Source organism: Nycticebus coucang, chromosome 10 (genome assembly GCF_027406575.1).
Source record: "Nycticebus coucang isolate mNycCou1 chromosome 10, mNycCou1.pri, whole genome shotgun sequence".
NCBI classification, from domain to species: domain Eukaryota; kingdom Metazoa; phylum Chordata; class Mammalia; order Primates; family Lorisidae; genus Nycticebus; species Nycticebus coucang.
In genome coordinates, this window is record NC_069789.1 from 40,884,017 (window position 1) to 40,903,464 (window position 19,448).

Consider the following 19,448-nt stretch of genomic DNA (forward strand, 5'->3'; position numbering starts at 1 on the left):
CCTATTTGTAGGATCCCCAGGATCTTCAAAACACTGAAGTGCCAATTGCAACAACAGCCAAACTAGTAAATAAAGTAATTGAGCTTCTGCCAGAAAAACATGGGCAGTACAGTCTGGCATTACACCTTATTGACGCTGTGGACGCCATGTCCACTCCTTCCTTATGACGCTCATCTACTGGAAGTAGTCTAAACTGTGTGATTATGACATGAATTAGTGCATGGTTATTTTACATAGTAAGATCTGGAATTTTATGAAGAGTCTTTCCTTTCTCTTTTGTAAAATAAATAAAAATATATATAACTTTTAAAAAGTGCAATCCTGACTAAACTTCACTCCTTTGGTTAATACTAAAGATAAAATATAAATAAATATCTATTATAGCATAATTAATACAGATGTTTAACTGTTTATTTCTAATTCAAACACTTAGGTAGCTTTATTGTTAAACTTTGCTATTTTAAATTGATTATAATTTATAGATTACGTTCTTATAAATGAGTCTATATTTCATATCCAAAATGTTACTGTTGTAATTAAATTTGAGTGTGTTCATGTACAGTCACCACCATTAGAGTGAGAGAAACATCCCACTCTCCTATCAACAAATGTTGATTAGATGCTTTTGTTATCATGCTTACAGTCCTATACAGAGCTGCCCCCTGGGAATTCTGGATGCTGAAAGGTTCCTTTCCCAGAGGTCCTGCTGTTGCCATCAGAGGAGGATGGCCTTGCTTGAGGGAAGAATGGGTCCAGTGTCCTGTTTATGAGAAAGGACACTAAATAGAACCCTTAACCTGTTGTACTTGCCAAAAGTGAAAATTTCAAATGCAAACAGTGCAGCAGAATTATCATGTAAGTTAAGATTTGCTTCTTCCCAAGTTGCAAAGTTCTATCCGTATCAGGTAATTGTAAAAATGTATTATCTTGTAAAACGTATGTAAAAACAAACAAATGCAAAGATACTAAAAATTTTAAGTCCAATTTTATTTTTCCTATAAGTATTTAGAAATGTCTACTTCTGGGATTTATTGATATTTTCTGTCCTTGGGAACAGTACAGAAAAAATGCTTGGTGATATTACAGCTTTAGCAAACCTACCTCACAGCTGGATTGCGAGGACAAAATACAACTGATTTTGTACCCTAGAGTGCCTAGAGCAGTCCAAGTGCTAAATAAGTATTTGTTGATTAAAACTACACTATAGCCACTCAGGAGGCTGAGGCAGGAGGATGGCTTGAGCCCAGGAGTTTCAGGCCAACCTAGGCAAGAGAGCAAGACCCCTATCTCCCAAAACAAAAAAAACAAAAACTTTGTAGAAAGGTGCTGTAAGTGCTACAAATACCAAGTATTTATTACAGTGTATCTTTAGAATGCAGCTAGCCTAAATTGTGCAATTTTTATCTGTCATGGATTGTGCAAAATTGTGCAAAAATAGTGCAATTTTTATCTGTCATGGATCACAATAGATATTCATAGTAACTCATTGGGACACAGAAGTGTGTTTCTTTGCTTTTAAGAAGCCAACTCTAGCAGCTGCACAACCTTGAGAAGTATGTCCTTCAGGAACATACTCTTGATATTTGAGCTAAAAGGTAACATCCAAATAAGAATTTATCTGGCTAAAACTTAGTAACTGTTTAAAACTATAGAATTTAAAATCTTGCAAGATCAATTTTCAACATCATCTTGAGTATTTTATTTGGGTAGGGCCTGTGAGTCTGATTGAGGCACACATTTTATATAATAGCAGCATTGGAAAGTCCAACCTTCCAGCCTCTGCTTGGATTTCTACTGCCCCACCCAGACACATTTTAGAATTCTTCTATTCGTATCTAACTTTATAGAAATAGTAGTCACTTGTTATATCTGTTCTAAAAGATTAGTTCTTCCTGAGAAGCACTCTTAAAGTAGTATGAAAAGAGGTTGGTCAAAGAAACTTAGAATTAAAGGCATTTTTAATGATTAAATCTTCAATTCTGTTATCACTTTGGGGGATACTTACTAAGCATTTTAGATAATAAAACTGGTTAAACTTAACTTTGGTAGGACACATAAATCTGGGGATTGCTGAGAATAATAAGCTAAAATATGACTCAGAACCCTAACACAAATCATGAGTCTCTAGTTACATCTGTTATCTTAAAATACAACATTCATAGAATTTTAAAATTCTGAGTTGTGTGGTTAAGAACTTCAGTTAAATATTTGACTACGTTATGAAGGACATTTAAAATAAATATGATAGGAAGAAAGAAAAATAAATACTTATGCATCCATTCTGTAACTATGAAGAGTTACAAATAGAGGAATTAGACTTTATGTAGAAGAGGTGGTGTGTGGCACTTCAGTATGGATGGGAAGCCAGTAATTGGTAGTGTTTTCCTAGACATATGTCCACCATTCCCACATACCCTTTCACTGAAGTGCATGTTTATCTTGTTAAGTTAATTATTATCTAATGATGAAGGAAAACAAAAATATTCAAATAACTATAATGTCTATATTGTAGGTGGTTGTGTTTAGATGTAGGACTAGAAGGGCCAGGATAAATGTAGATAAAGGGGAATGAGTATATAGCACCAAACCTCTAAATGCTTCGCACTTTTGCAAAAAGAAAGAAGAATTTCGCCTTAGTTACAGAAATTTATCTATAATCAAAGTAAACAATGTTACATTTAAATTGTCTTTTTAAAACACGGTTAATTGCAATCTAAGATCACAGAAAACTGAGATTTAATAATACTAGGCTTACACTGAATGTAACATTTCACTTAGAGAAGTCATTGTGTAGTCCACCTTCATTTATAAGAAACAAGTATTTTTTTGTACGTCCACTTTAGCAACAACGAAAGCCATTTCTCACCCTGATAGAAATTCAGATTTCTGCTGAACAGAACTGACCATCCTTAAAGAGTTTAATCCAATATTGAATTGTTTATAAAATGTCTAATTATCTATTGTAATGCATTGTAAGTAGTGAAATTCTGTATATACTATTTTCTGTGTCTGTTCATTGTTGGTGAACTTAGATATACATATACGTATTAGTGAAATAAATTTTCAGCTTTCATGTTGTTTCCTTAATAACTTTAAGCAAGAAGAGATTACTTCCCCTCTTCAATAACAGATGAGATTGTTTTCTTTCTAATCCAATCAAAAAACTAGCTATTCTAAAAGGGCTAATGTTCACTAATGAGCAGAATGAAATGACTTTTTTCATCTCAAGGTAAACACACCTTTGCTATTCCCTTTCAAAAACCACTTTTTTCACTTGATATCACAACTTCCACAGCAACATTAGTCAGTAGTTTCCCAGAATGCCTTTATTTTCAGACATTGTAGAACTTAAATATTGAGTCAAAAATACTTATAAAATATAAAATATTTTCTGTTCAGTCATATTTGAAAACAAGCCAAATACGTGTGTCTGTTCTGAATAAGTATGTTATGGATGTATAGATATATATATCCATCCACACATACATATTTCTGCATATATGTACACAATTCTTTCTCTAGTTACAGGAAGTATTTCTTTTGTAATTTTGATTTTAACTGTCATCCTCCACTATTTACTCTTCCATCCATTACCCAGACGTTGGGTATCTTCCCAATATTGTAAATAATCCATCTGAACTTGCAGCCAGTACTGTCTGGAGGGTTCTTGGTCAGAGAGCTCTTAGCATCAGGGTACTATTTACCATTCACAACTTCTGCACATCGAGGACAGAGTGTATCTGAAGACTCAGCTGTGTATTTCCAACAGCGGGGGCACTTTTCTTTGGTAGTTGGCATGACAATTACTTTGTATGAAGATTCTTCACAAATATCACCACCTATGAAAGTAAAGTACATATTGCTGATAGGCCATTCAACTTGAATCACTATTTCTTTATAGGTTACAGGCGCTGCTTTTTCAGAGCTTTCTTTTCTACTTCCTGCCTTGGTAAAGCTTGTCAGATACTTCCCCATTTGCCGTAGTACCTAAATAGCCAGGATAATGGGATCAAAAAACTGAATAGAAGAGAGCTGAGTAATCTGAGACCCTGTAATGTGGTAAGGATTAACTCATTTTTTCCCCAAGTCATGACTCCTGTATCTACTCAGGCAGACAGCCTTTCTAGTTCTGACTCCAGGTACGGTTTTGATGAGTAACTGTCTAACTACATACCTGATGAAGAATTTTAAAAAGCCAGATTATAGGCTTAGTACCTGTAATACAGTGGTTAAGGCACCGGCCACATGCACCGAGGCTGGCAGGTTCGAACCAGGCCCCAGCCAGCTAAACAACGACAACTGTAACAACAACAACAAAAAATAGCCAGGCGTTGCGGCGGTAACCTGTAGTCCCAGCTACTTGGGAGGCTGAGGCAAGAGAATCACTTAAGCGCAAGAGTTTGAGGTTGTGGCTCTGCGCCCGTAGCACAGTAGTTATGGTGCCAGCCACATGCACTGAGGCTGGCAGGTTCAAGCCCAGCCTGGGCCAGCTAAACAACAATGACAACTGCAACAAGAAAACAGCTGGGTGTTGTGGTGGGTGCCTATAGTCCCAGCTACTTGGGAGGCGGGGGCAAGAGAATCACTTAAGCCCAAGAGTTTGAGGCTGCTGTGAGCTGTGACGCTACGGCACTCTACTGCAGGCAATACAGTGAGACTCTGCCTCAAAAAAAAAAAAAAAAAATGGCTAGATAATATTTTAATTGGGGGTAGAAATTTTAGAATCTATACTGGGGAAGAATAGGCAGGGCCCACCAGTACTTGGGTACTAAGTATCAAAGGAGAGGGACCCAAACGGGAAGAGGACAAGTCAGCCTAACTTCACATACAATGACTATTATTCAAAGGAATCTCCCTCTTCCAGCTTTCTGTTCCTAAGATGATCAGACAGGACGCTTTCGAGAGATGGCTTAGTAACTTGGCCGTGGTTTACATTATTTCCATGGAAAGATGTATTCCAAGTATCTATCTGACTTTAGAATAAATTCGGTCCACTAGAAAGTTGGAGATGACCTATAATTATTCTTCAGATACCACTTGTTAGTTTCACCTCTTCCTTACCTTTTAAATTGATTAGGAATGTCCCTTTAAGCTCAATTACATCTGCAGTCATCTCTCGTGGTTCCTGGGCTAATAAAGTTGTCTCAGAAGCCATCATCAGTTCAGCCAACTGAGAGGTACTAGAAGTCTCCTCAGCTTGTAGCATCTGGAAGTAAATATGTAAAAGTCACTGACTAAATCAGATATTTACCATAAACTAGGATTATAAAAATAGACACTACAAATTCTGTGCTTAATGAGGAACCTTTTTTTTTTTTTTGTAGAGACAGAATCTCACTTTATCACCCTCAGTAGAGTGCTGTGACGTCACAGCTCACAGCAACCTCCAACTCCTGGGCTTAGGTGATTCTCTTGCCTCAGCCTCCTGAGTAGCTGGGGCTACAGACACCTGCCACAATGCCCAGCTATGTTTTTGTTGCGGTTTGGCCAGGGCCGGGTTTGAACCCGCCACCCTCAGTATATGAGGCTGGCACCCTGGCCACTGAGCCACAGGCACCCCCTAATGAGGAACCTTTTGATGCTACTACTACAACCTGAATTAATGCTATTAAATGTATCGTGTTCTTACTAGTATAAAACTAAACATTTCCATCAACAGTATTAAATGAGAATATACTCTACGCCAGGTACTTCACTTTGCTTTATGCTGAACGTATCTTATTTCTAATTGTCACAAAAAAAACCTATATGGTGTTTATTATTCTAATTTTAGAAATGACGAAACAAGCTGAGAAATTAACTTTGCTTAAGTTTCTCAACCAGTACATGATAGATCTGCAATTCAAGCCCAGGTCTATCAGCCTCAAAGCCCATAGGTTTTCTTTCCTGTGTCATGCTTCCTACACTGGGAGAGGAGCTAAGATAATTCTCACCAAAGAAAGAACTGTGCCTACCAAGGTGTACAATGGTGGCGATATGAATGATACACAGAACCCTTCAGAAGCGCACTGTATTTAGATGGCCGGTATATACTTTTACATTTTTTACTGTAATTTTGATTTTTTAAAATTTTTTTTTTTTTGTCACCCTCGGCAGAGTGCCATAGCTCACAGCAACCTCAAACTGTTGGGCTCAAGTGGGCTCAAGTGAGATTCTCTTGCCTCAGCCTTCCTAGTAGCTGGGACTATAGGTACCCACCACAACACCAGACTATTTTCAAGAGGCAGGGTCTTGCTCTTGCTCAGGCTGGTCTTGAACTCCTAAGTTCAAGGAATGCACCCGCCTCAGCCTCACAGAGTGCTAGGATTACAAGTATGAGCCACCATGCCCAGCCTGTAATTTTGATCTTTAAAAATGAGTTTGTGGGTGGCGCCTATAGCTCAGTGGGTAGGGGGCCAGCCACGTACACCCAAGCTGGTGGTTCCAACCCAGCCCAGGGCAGCTAAACGACAACAACTCCAAGAACAACAACAACCATCAAAAATAGCCAGGCGTTGTGGTGGGCACCTACAGTCCAGCTACTTGGGAGGCTGAGGCAAGAGAATCTCTTGAGCCCAAGAGTTTGAGGTTGCTGTGAGCTATGATGCCATGGCAGTCTACCGAGAATGATACAGTAAGACTGTCTCAGGAAAAAAAAAAAAAAAAGCAGTTTGTGAGGCATGTCGGTGGCTAGGGTGCCAGCCACATACATTGGAGCTGGTGGGTTCGAATCCAGCCCCAACCTGCCAAACACCAGTAAAAACTACAACAAAAAAGTACTGGGCTGTGGTAGGTGCCTGTAGTCCCACCTACTTGGGAGGCTGAGGTAAGAGAATCACTTAAGCCCGAGTTTGAGGTTGCTGTGAACTGTGATGCCACAGCACTCTACCCAGGGTGACAGCTTGAGACTGTCTCAAAAAAAAAAAAAAAAAAAAAGCTAATATAAGACATTCCTGTTTTTTTAAAAAAAGCTTATGAGAAGGGCTAAGCACAGTGGCTCACACCTGTAATCCCAGCACTCTGGGAGGCTGAGGCAGGTGGATCGCTTGAGCTCACGATTTAAGACCATCCTGAGCAAGAGCAAGACCCTGTCTAAATAGCCGGGCATTGTGGCAAGTGCCTATAGTCCAAGTTATTTGGAAGGCTGAGGCAAAAGGATTGCTTGAGCCCAAGAGTTTGAGGCTGCTGTGAGCTATGACACCACAGCCACCCCACTAAGGGCAACATAGACTCTGTCTCAAAGAAAAAAAATAATAACAAAGCTTATGAGAAAATAAGAGACTCAAAGAGATTAATTTGGTTTTTAACAAGTTTATGCAATTAGCAATTGTTAGAACCAGGACTCCACTTGATAGCCACTTAATGTAAATTCCTAAGGAAAATATATTCATGGCAGTGCCTGTAGTTCAGTGGGTAGGGCGCTGGCCACGTACACCCAGGCTGGTGGGTTGGAATCTGGCCCAAGCCAGCTAAACAACAATGACAACTACAAAAAAAATAGCCGGGCACTGTGGCAGGCGCCTATAGCTCCAGCTACTTGGGAGGCTGCCCAAGTGTTTGAGGTTGCTGTGAGCTGTGATACCCCAGCCCTCTACCAAGGGCGACATAGTGAGAGACGGTTGCCAAAAAAAAAAGAAAGAAAAAGAAAATACATTCGTGCATTCATGTTTTTGAAAATCCTAAAATAAATGATACAAAACAAGCTCTATTTTTCTCGGTTTATGACTTAGAACAAAGGAAGTCCGAGGAATGTAATACATAGGAAAAAAGCCCAGGACTAGGTTGGGTACACCTGGATCAGGCACAGCTTCAGCGGTGCCTAGTGCATAAAGGAAGCAGTCAGAGCTTCCCAAACTTCAAGTTTTAAAATGTGAACTTGGGTGGCGCCTGTAGCTCAGTCAGCAGGTCACTGGCCACATAAACCGAGGCTGGCAGGTTCAAACCCGGCCCAGGCCTGCCAAACAACGACAACTGCAACAAAACAACAGGTGCTGTGGTGGACGCCTGTAGTCCCAGCTACTTGGGAGGCTGAGGCAAGAGAATCACTCAAGCCCACAAATTTGAGGTTGCTGTGACATAGTAGGACTCTCAAAAAAAAAGTGAACTTGATCTATTTTATTCTTCGTTATCAATAATCTTATACCTACTCACTATTTCAAGCCTCAGTTTTTACACACTCTTATTATTAAAAATTTAAATTAAGCTTACCAACCAAAATGAGATGGTTATATTTTAGAAAAATTATACCAGTAAACTTTTTTTTTTCGAGGCAGAGTCTCACTTTATCGCCCTCAGCAGAATGCTGTGGCGTCATAGCTCACAGCTCACCTCCAACTCCTGGGCTTAGGTAATTCTCTTGCCTTAGCCTCCCAAGTAGCTGGGACTACAGGTGCCCGCCACAACTCATGTCTATTTTTTTGCTGCAGTCTGGCCGGGGCCAGGTTCAAACCCACCACCCTTGGTATATGGGGCCAGCTCCCTACCCACTGAGCCACAGGCACTGCCCTAATACCAGTAAATTTTTAAAAGAGATATTCATTGCCAATTCTCTTATTAAGCAGACTACAGAAAAACCTCAAGTCATTATGTTAAGCTATAAACCAATCTGGCCAACTAATCCCTAAGAATCACAAGAAGAAATTTCTGATAGCCTTTTTAGAAATAAAAATAGGATGGCGGCACCTGTGGCTCAGTCGGTAAGGCACCGGCCCCATATACCGAGGGTGGCGGGTTCAAACCTGGCCCTGGCTGAACTGCAACCAAAAAATAGCTGGGCGTTGTGGCGGGCGCCTGTAGTCCCAGCTACTCGGGAGGCTGAGGCAAGAGAATCACTTAAGCCCAGGATTTGGAGGTTGCTGTGAGCTGTGTGAGGCCACGGCACTCTACCGAGGGCCATAAAGTGAGACTCTGTCTCTACAAAAAAAAAACAAACAAACAAAAAAAAGAAATAAAAATAGGATGAATGATTTGAGAAGCATGTGATAATTTGCTGGCACAAATGAATTTTCTCCAGATCTCACAAAATAAAAATGGAAACTCATTTTGGATTTGTTTGAATCTGTTTCAAGTGGACAAAATTCTCAGAAAACCAGACTCTTAATATGAAACTCCCAGTTTTTATGTATTCTAATACTATTGCCATTGATTTCCACATCACGTATCTTATAAATAGTCCTGAGGACTTTCATTCTAAACAGATCCTCATTATACCTTTCCTATCTCTATAAAGTAACATACACATGCTTTACAAGAACAGGGAAAGGACACAGAGATGTGAGAAACAAAGAATCAGTGATAGTATCAGGATTAGAAGATAAGAATCCTAATTTCTGAAATGAAAAATGTTTTTATTTGGATAGACATTTTTAAAACACAAATTTCAGATGAAGCCGTATAATGCTAATGCCACTTCCAAAGGTACAAATTGCTACATACCTCTATTATCTCAAAAAGCAGGCCAGGTTCTATCACAATGATAACCTTGTACTCAGCTGCATTTTTGCCAGGGATACTTCCAAGAAATGAATCCCGCATCGCACACGCACTCTCCACTGCCTCTTCCAACCCAGGCTTCTTCCAGATAGAACTTCCACTAATCCACCCAGTACGAAAAACACTCCTGGGCTCTTAAGAAGAGAAAAAGTAAACTGATTTACATATATGCTAAACTGTATATGAAGCTTCACACCTTTAAATATTGACCATTGATGGGGAAACAAGGATTGTTACCCATGATAATTTCTGATGAAATATTATGGAGCCATCCCAAATATTTATAAAACATTTCTATCAGCACTGGGAAATATTTACATTATATTTAAATAAAAGATAAAATATAATAAAATCAGATCTCAAAGCAAAAAAGGATACTTAGAAAAAAATAAAATAGAAATATCCCAATACTGACAGTCATTGTCTATGGGTAGTAAGATTATGAATGACCTTCCCCCTTTCCAAAATTCTCTAGTTTCGAACTTTTATAATAGCTTCATACATTCGGAAGGAAAACCTACCATAAAAATATTCACTAAAAAGCACTATATTTTCTGTTTTGAAACCTAAAATATAAGGCTAGGCACAGTGGCTCATGCCTGTAATCCTAGCACCTCGGGAGGTCGAGGCAGGTGAATTGCCTGAGCTCAAGGGTTCCAGACCAGCCTGAGCAAAAGTGAGACCCTGTCTTTAAAAAAAAACAGCCAAGCACTGTGGCAGGGTGCCCGTATTCCCAGCTACTCGGGAGACTAAGGCAAGAGAATCACTTGAGCCCAAGAGTTTGAGGTTGCTGTGAACTCTGATGCAACAGCACTCTACTGAGAGAGACAAAGTGAGACTCTACGTCAAAAAAAAAAAAACAAAATAAAAATAAAACCTACATTTGTAGGTATTTGTAAAGGTATTTTTAAAAAGTGATTTCTCAATATTGTAAAGTTACTAATACACTTCAGAAAGCACTAGAGACAGCTTGAAGACCATTCTCAATTTCATCCTTCGCCCTACAAGTAAAGGTAAAAACTACTGAATGACCAAAACCAGATGCTGCACCTTTAATTGGGGATCTTTCTAATTCAGAGAAGAAATTAAGCATTCCTGACCTTTAACATGAGGCATGTGCTGGAACACCTCTTCAGCTAAGTGAGGAAGGATGGGAGCAAAAGAACGAACTACTACATCCAAAATTTCCACTAATGCAGTCTGACAAGAGCGTCGTTTGGGATCATTTTCATTTTCACAATAAAGCCTAAACAAAAACAAGTTAGTCAGCATTTGACACCACCATCTGACAAGACAGGATCTGCCTCAGGTTTATTTTATTCTTATACTGGCTAATCCTATGGCTCTAAACATCTTATAATTACAAAAAAAAAAAAAATACACTTGGATACATTTTTTTTTTCTTTTTTTGAGACAAGAGTCTGACTATGTTGCCCTTGGTAGAGTGCTATAGCATCACAGCTCACAGGAACCTCAAAATCTTGGGCTTAAGTGATTCTCCTGCCTCAGCCTCCCAAGTAGCTGGGACTACAGGCGCCCGCCACAATGCCCGGCTATTCATTAGTTGCAGTTCTATTGTTGTTTATCAGGCCCGGGCCGTGCTCGAACCCACCAGCCTCAGTATATGTGGCCAGTGCCCTACCCACTGAGCTACGGGAGCCACCTTGGATGCAATTTTTTGACAACTTATCTTCGATTCCACTTTCCTCCCGTCAGGTGTGCCCACCTCCTCAAAAACTCCCACAGCTGGGCAGTGCCTGTGGCTCAGTGGGTAGGGTGCCAGCCCCGTGTTCAAGCCCAGCCCCAGCCCAAACTGAAATAAAAAAATAGCCAGGAGTTGTGGCAGGAACCTCTAATCCCAGCTACTCGAGAGGCTGAGGTAGGGGAATCACCTAAGCCCAGCAGTTGGAGGTTTCTATGAGCTATGACACCACAGCACTCTACAGAGGGCAATAAAGTGAAACTCTGTTTAAAAAAAGCTCCCACAGCTGGGCTCTATCCAGTCCTGTTTTTCAAGTAGATAACAACGGGGTCCTCAAACTGCAGCCCACAGGCCACATGCGGCAGTGTGATTGTATTTGTTCCCGTTTTGGTTTTTACTTCAAAGTAAGATATGTGCAGTGTGCATAGGAATTTGTTCATGGTTTTCTTTTTAAACTATAGTCTGGCCCTCCAACGGTCTGAGGGACAGTGAACTGGCCCCCTGTTTAAAAAGTTTGAGGACTCCTGATAGTCTAGACTACAGTGCTGAAAGACAGGAATAAGTTAGCTTATGGTATTTAAAAATGTGCCTCCCCTCCCCCTACAATGCTGTGAAGGGGTTCAGGATTTGGGAGTTATGGTCCCTTTATGGAAGGTCCATGTAGTATTCATGGGTTGGGGCTGGCACCTCAGATTGGACTAGTTACTATAAAGACAGCTCTGTCACCCGCAATGGAGCAACAAATGAGGACTTAGCATCAAGCCCTCTTCTGCAAAGATACTATTACACAACATTATATATAATCGCCCATATATTTCTCTCTGTCCCCTGAAGATACACAAACTCCTGACAAGTGCTCTGCCATTATCTCTTCTTAGCAGCCACTGTTTACTGAACGCTCACTTTTCCAAGCACAACATGACGCACATTATTTCCATGACTGCTTTTCCTTCTCATGACCATATTAAGAGACAGGTATTACATTCCCCTTTTGCAGATGAAGGAATTAAGATTGCAGAAGTTGTTCCAAATCATAAAACTAGCAAGTAGCAGGGCAAACAATCAGGCTGGACCCAATCGTAACACATGCTGCCCTCCATGCTTATCACCATTAGCCAACAGTTGCCGTACACAGAGTAGACACTCAAGAAATATTTGCTGAGTATTTTAATGCTGAGTCATACATACCTGTCCTTGATTATGCTGAAGTAAAAGTTAGAGAGTTCTCTGGTATAAAATGCTCGTAACAGCCGGACAACTTTTCCAAAATCGTATTGTCTGTATGATTCCGTAACCTAGGGAACAAAGCCAGAATAAATGTGGGAGCCACGATAGGAAGATGGAAATGCAAGTCATCCTGCGGAACACACGGTCCTTTCAAAAACATCTTTCAAAGGAGGTAACACACAAGAATTTGTGAGAATCCTCCGAATGTTATTTCTGGATAACAAATTTGACTATACTCAGAAAATACTGACTAGTCGACTCTGGGAACCAAAAGAACATTCATCAAGGAAAGGATCAGATTTTAAATGATGAAATCAGACCATTTTTAAAACACCAAAGAATGGAGGTTACCAACAATTCATTGATGTCCCCTCGTGTGTGCCTCATTTATTTCTGCTTATACAGCCTAATTTATTTCTGATTACACAATAATCAGTGGACACAACTCTGACTTAAGGGTACACTGACCAAACACACTTGTAATTTTGAGAATATACAAATTATTTGTGCCTACATATAAATGAGCAAGCATAAGACACATAAGAACTCATTTCAGTTATTTTTATACTTTATTATAAAGGGTACATCTACAGATAAAGTATAACTCCATTCTTTGTTGTTGGAGAAATAAAGCTCATAATAAGAAACAACTCCGGTCAAAGGGAAGCTTGGCTTCCATCAGCCATTTCCTTAAGTCTTTTGAAAACCTAAGAAAGGTAACACTTTAAACCTAAGGCCAACCTGAAAATGTGCCAAATATAACTTTTCTCAAGATTTATAGTTACTATTTCTAGCAAGTACTGTTCTACTTACATGAAACTAAAATTTTAACATACCATAGTTCTAAAAATTATAGGTTCCACAAGCTTACTAATTCATACTTACCTTGTTTGCTAAGTCCTGCAGCAAGTGTAGCATATACTGGTCTATGACATACATATTTTTAACAGGGACGGAGTCCATCTCTGGGTTGAAATCAGCCACATTTCCCAAAAGAAAGCGGAGTGTATTCCTAAGCTATTCGTAGTGAGAAAAAGAATGCAGTTAAGAAAAAGGCATGAGGCCTGGCATGGTGGCTCACACCTATAATCCTAGCACTCTGGGAGGCTGAGGTGGGTGGATTGCTTGAGCTCACAGGTTTGAGACCAGCCTGAGCTACGGTGAGACTCCACCTCTGAAAATAGCCAGGTGTTGTGGCAGGCACCTATGGTCCCACCTACTTGAGAGGCTGAGGCAAGAAAATAAATCACCTGAGGGAAGGGAGCAAGATGGTGGCCAAGTAGCAGCTTTTTTGCAACCAGGCACGGTGACAATGGAGAGAGAAGACTCCAGGCCATCTCTGGCTTGTGGGCTCTGACCAGAAACATCCTTTTGGGGATGTAGGGAGACAGTGAGAGACTTCTAGACCCTAGGAGGAGGACAAAAGCATTGGAGAAGTGACAAGTGGTTGCATTTGGTCTAAGGCTGCCACAGCAGTAACTACAACAGCAGTGAGACTGCAGACAGGGAAAGCCTTTGCTATGAGCTATTTTCTTTTTTTGGACTTGGGCACTTGGTTGAATTACCTTGAGAGAACTTGGATGAGAGTGCAGTTGACTTTAAGTGTTGTCCAGGGTCTAGAACTGAGCCGCTGGACCCTAATGGAGCTAGCATTGTTTAGCAATAGGCCTCGTGCAATTGTTTAGCAATAGGCCTCGTGCAGCCTTGTGGGAGAACTGCCCATGCAGGCTCCACCCTCAGGGTCACAGAGCGAGGCTCGGGCTGGGAGACCTTGGGTGAGTGATTCAGTGACTGTGAGCAGCGGCAAAGGCTGGGACTGAGATGCCGGGAAGAGAGGAGCTTTCAGTGTTTGGCAGTGGGAGGGCTGCCTTGCAGACTCGGCCCTCAGGGATATAGAGTAAGGCTGCTTTCGGCACACTGGATAAGCACGCAGCCACTTCAGGAGAGATCTCAGCAACAAGTGCTTTCCTGGGAAAGCTTCTGCATAGCTAAGGTTGATGGTTTAAAGTGTCTTTTAAGCAGGCTGAGGAGAGATTCAGGTTCTCAACACTGCGGGGTTTGAGGGCAAAGAAGTCAGCAGAGGCCTCCAGTCTCCAACTCATACAGCTGTATCAGCATTGTGATTAGCATCTCATACCCCAGAAGATCACCTGTTGCCCAGACAATATTCAGCAAGATATATACTGCTTTGTTTGGGTTTTTTTTTTTAATTTCAACAATTTCCCCAGAGATCTTTTTATTTCTTTATTTTTCATTGTTGCCTTCTTTAATAATAAGAACTTCATTTTTGCTAGTGTTTCTGCCCCTGTTGTTTGGTTGTTCCCCCAATTTTATCTTGTAAGGTTTTCTGTTTGTTTGGTTTGGTTTGATTTATAGTATTTTTGTCTTTCCTCTCTATCTGGAAAAGGTTGGGTACCGTGTCTGCTCAGGCTGGCAAAGAGCTGCTGACCCAACCCAGCACCCTCAGGTGTTGGGGGTTTTTTAAGGTGTGGATCAAAGTACCATACTATTACCTTCATTACTCCTGTCTCCCTCTTTCTGTGCCTCTCTTCTTTTGGTCAATATTCCCTTTTACTCACCCCCTCCTTTCTCTTTTTCCTTTTTTTTAAAATCGTTTTTCCCTTCTTGCTCTTCAATCTTCTCATCCTTTTAAACCAGTACCAAAAGGACTCAACGAAACCTTAGGCCAGAGGCACGGTAACTTAAAGAGCAAGAGAAAGTGAAAGGAAAATTAGGTCAAGGAAACAGATAAAAAAAAAAACACTCATGAGGAAAAATCAGTGGAAAAATCCTGGCAACATGAAAAATAGGTCCAGAGCAACCCCACAAACGACCATGAGGTAGCTACTGCAGAGGATTCTACCTATAAAGAAATGTTAGAAATGACAGAAGGGGAATTTAAAATAGAGATGATAAAAACAATGATGGAAATTGCTAAGAAAGTGGAAAATAACCAAAAAACAATGAAGGAAATTGCTGAGAAAGTGGAAAATAACCAAAAGGAAATCCAAAAACAGAATCAAATAAGAAATGAATGGTATGAAGAATATAGAAAGGATATAGCAGAGCGGAAGGAATTGAAGCAGTCAGTTAGGGAACTTAAAGATGCAATAGATTAGACCATGCAGAAGAAAGAACTGCAGAGGTAGATTCGGTGCCTGTAGCTCAGTGGCTAGGGCGCCAGAAACATACATTGGACCTGGCAGGTTCAAATCCTACCCGGACCTGCCAAACAACGACACCTACAACAAAAAATAGCCAGGCATTGTGGCGAGCATGTGCAGTCCCAGCTACTTGGGAGGCTGAGGCAAGAGAATACCTGAAGCCCAAGAGGTTGAGATTGCTGTGAGCTGTGACACCATGGCACTTTGCCAAGGGTGACATAGTGAGACTCTGTCTCAAAAAAAAAAGAAAAAAAGAAAGAATCTCAGAGGTAGAGGACAAAGCTCTTAAGATAACTTAGATAGTTAAAGAAGCAGAAAAGAAGAGAGAGAAAGCAGAACGTTCACTCACAGAATTATGGTATTTCATCTCTGAATACTCCCAGAAACTCTATGCCCAGAAATTTGACAATGTGAAGGAAATGGATCAATATTTGGAATCACACCCACTCCCTAGACCTAGCCAGGAAGAAATACATCTCCTAAACAGACCAATTTCAAGCACTGAGATCAAAGAAACAATAATCTTCCAACAAAAAAATGCCCTGGTACGGATAGCTTCACACCAGAATTCTATCGAACTGTCAAAGAAGAGCTTATTCCCATACTGCAGATATTATTCCAAAAAATTGAGGAGGAAGGAATCTTCCCCAACACGTTCTATGAAGCAAACATGACCCTGATACCAAAACCAAGAAAAGACCCACCTAAAAAGGAGAACTTCAGACCAATTTCACTAATGAATATAGATGTGAAAATTCTCAACAAAATCCTAGCCAATACATTACAGCTCAAAAAAGTCATATATCATGATCAAGTAGGTTTCATCCCAGAGATGCAAGGCTGGTTTAACATACGCAAGTCTATAAACATTATTCACCATATCAACAGAAGCAAAATCAAAAACCGTATGATCCTCTCAATGGATGCAGAAAAAGCTTTCGAAAAATCCCGCATCCTTTTCTAATTAGAACACTGAAAACTACAGGCACAGGTGGCACATTTCTTAAAGTGATCAAAGCTATCTATGACAAACCTACAGCTAAAATTTTACTTAATGGAGTAAAACTGAAAGCTTTTCCACTTAGAACTGGAACCAGACAAAGATGTCCACTTCTAAGATGGCGATAGAGGCAACTATAGGCATAGGTGGCAATATGCCTATGAAGACTATAGTCTTCAGTGTTCTGTGTTCTAATTCTTCCTCTTGTGTATGTTAAACCAGGATTGCATCTCTGGGATGAAACCTACTTGGTCATGATATATGGTCAAACTCTCCCTCTTTGTGGACAATATGATCTTACACTTACAGAACACCAAAGACTCAACCACAAGACTCCTGGAAGTCATCAAAAAATACAGTAATGTCTCAGGATATAAAATCAATGTCCACAAGTCAGTAGCCTTCTAAGAGCCAAGATGAGAGGCTAATTAAGGACACAACTCCCTTCACCATAGCTTCAAAGAAAACGAAATACCTAGGAATATACCTAACAAAAGAGGTAAAGGACCTCTAAAAGTAAATTATGAAACCCTAAGAAAAGAAATAGCAGAGGATATTAACAAATGGAAGAACATACCATGCTCGCAGCTGGGAAGAATCCACATTGTTGAAATGTCTATACTTCCCAAAGCAATCTACAGATTCAATGCCATCCCTATTTAAATATCAACATCATACTTTCAAGACTTGGAAAAAAATAATTATTCGGGCTCAGCACCCAGAGAACAGTGGTTACTGCGCCAACCACACACACGGAGGCTGGTGGGTTCAAACCCAGCCCGGGCCAGCTACAACAACAATGGCAACTGCAACAAAAAAATAGCCAGGTGTTGTGGCAGGTGTGTGCTTGGGAGGCTGAGGCAAGAGAATTGCTTAAGCCCAAGAGTTTGAGGTTCCTGTGAGCTGTGACATCACAGTATGCTACGGAGGGCAACATAGTAAGAGTGTCTCCAAAAAAAAAAATGTCTTCCTTTTGTGTGTAACTAGAAAAAACCCCTTGTAGCTAAGGCAGTTCTTAGTAATAAAAACAAAGCCAGGGGCATCAGTATACCAGCCTTTAGGCTGTTCTACAAGGCTATACTGGTCAAAACAGCATGGTACTGACACAAAAATAGAGACATACACATTTGGAATCAATAGGAAACTAGGAAATGAAACTAACACCTTACAGCCACCTAATCTTCGATAAACCAAACAAGAACATTCCTGGCAGAAAGAATGCCTATTCAATACATGGTGCTGGGAGAACTGGATATCCACATGTAAAAGACTGAAACTGGACCTGCACCTTTCCCCACTCACAAAAATTGATTCAAGATGAATAAAAGACCTAAATTTAAGGAATGAAATGATAAAAATTCTCAAAGAAAGCATAGCAAAAACACTGGAAAATTTCGGCCTATGGAAAGACTGCATGAAGAAGACTTCATGGCAATTCCAACAACAACGAAAATAAACAAATGAGACTTCATTAAACTGAAAAGCTTCTGTACAGCTAAGGAGACAACAACCAAAGCAAATAGACAACCTACACAATGGGAAAGGATATTTGCATATTTTGAATCGGACAAAAGCTTGATAACTAGGATCTATAGAGAACTCAAACTAATCCACATGAAAAAAGCCAACAATCCCATATATCAATGGGCAAGAGAGATGAATAGGACCTTCTCCAAAGAAGACAGATGAATGGCTAACAAACATATGAAAAAATTCTCATCATCCCTAAATTATTAGAGAAATGCAAATCAAAACCACCTTGATATATCATCTAACTCCAGCAAGAATGGCCCACATCACAAAATCTTGAGACTGCAGATGCTGGTATGGATGTGGAGAAAAAGGAACACTTTTACACTGCTGGTCGGACTGCAAACTAATACAACCTTTTTGGAAGGAAGTATGGAGAATCCTCAAAGAATTCGAGTTAGACCTCCTGTTTGATCCTGCAATCCCATTACTGGGCATCTACCCAGATGGAAAAAAATCCTTTTATCATAAGGACACTTGCACCAGACTTTTTATCGCAGCTCAATTTACAATTGCCAAAATGTGGAAACAGCCTAAATGCCCACCAACCCAGGAATGGATGAACAAGCTGTGGTATATGTACACCATGGAATACTATTTAGCCATTAAAAAAAATGGAGATTTTACAGCCTTCGTATTAACCTGGATGGAAGTGGAATACATTATTCTTAGTGAAGCATCACAAGAATGGAGAAGCATAAATCTTATGTACTCAATTTTGATATGAGGACAATTAAGACCTAGTACACAGTGGGGGATGGGGGAAGGAGAGAGCAGAGAGACAGAGAAGGAGGGAGGGAGGGGGGCGGGGGAAAGAGCAGAGAGAGGGAAGGTGTCATAGATCATAGCAACCTCTAACTCTTGGGCTCAAGTGACTCTCTTGCCTCAGCCTCCTGATGGGACTACAGGCACCCTACACAGAACCTAGCTAATTTTAGAGATAGGGTGTCACTCTAGCTCAGGCTGGTCTCTAACTCATGAGCTCAGGCAATCTGCCCAGGTAGGCCTCCCAAAGTGCTGGGATTACAAGCATGAGCCACCACGCCAGGCTGTCTTGTCACTTTCTGAATGGGATGTTTTTATTACGTAATTCTTAAATGTGACTATAAATGGGAAAAAAAAAAAAATCCCTCTCATTCCAATAGCCCAATTATAGAAAAACAACTAAATTTTATGCCTAAAGACTGGATTTTTCATTGTATTTCTTTATATCCTTAGGGTAAATCACTTTTTTTCTTTTTTGAGACAGAGTCTCACTTTGTCACCCTGGGTGGGTAGAGTGCCGTGGCATCACAGCTCACAGCAACCTCAAACTCTTGGACTCAAGTGATTCCCTTGCCTCAGTCTCCCAAGT

At 40.3% G+C, this 19,448-nt stretch overlaps 2 protein-coding genes across 4 annotated transcripts in view; one reads left to right on the forward strand and one right to left on the reverse strand.

Annotated features, from left to right (window-relative positions):
- RAB3GAP2 (RAB3 GTPase activating non-catalytic protein subunit 2) overlaps nt 1-947 on the forward strand; it is a 122,902-nt gene extending 121,955 nt beyond the window's left edge. For all 3 annotated transcript variants that reach the window (XM_053606381.1, XM_053606382.1, XM_053606383.1), the window contains exon 35: nt 12-947. In XM_053606381.1, the coding sequence (XP_053462356.1) occupies nt 12-167 (156 nt within the window). In that variant the 3' untranslated portion in view covers nt 168-947. The remainder of the gene's footprint in view (nt 1-11) is intronic.
- Nucleotides 948-3,304: 2,357 nt separating this feature from the next.
- IARS2 (isoleucyl-tRNA synthetase 2, mitochondrial) overlaps nt 3,305-19,448 on the reverse strand; it is a 75,491-nt gene continuing 59,347 nt past the window's right edge. Inside the window, exons 18-23 of the mRNA XM_053606384.1 lie at nt 13,286-13,417; nt 12,362-12,468; nt 10,572-10,717; nt 9,415-9,605; nt 5,062-5,206; nt 3,305-3,839 (exon numbers count right to left, since the gene is read on the reverse strand). Coding sequence (XP_053462359.1) covers nt 3,697-3,839; nt 5,062-5,206; nt 9,415-9,605; nt 10,572-10,717; nt 12,362-12,468; nt 13,286-13,417 — 864 coding nt within the window. The 3' untranslated portion in view covers nt 3,305-3,696. The remainder of the gene's footprint in view (nt 3,840-5,061; nt 5,207-9,414; nt 9,606-10,571; nt 10,718-12,361; nt 12,469-13,285; nt 13,418-19,448) is intronic.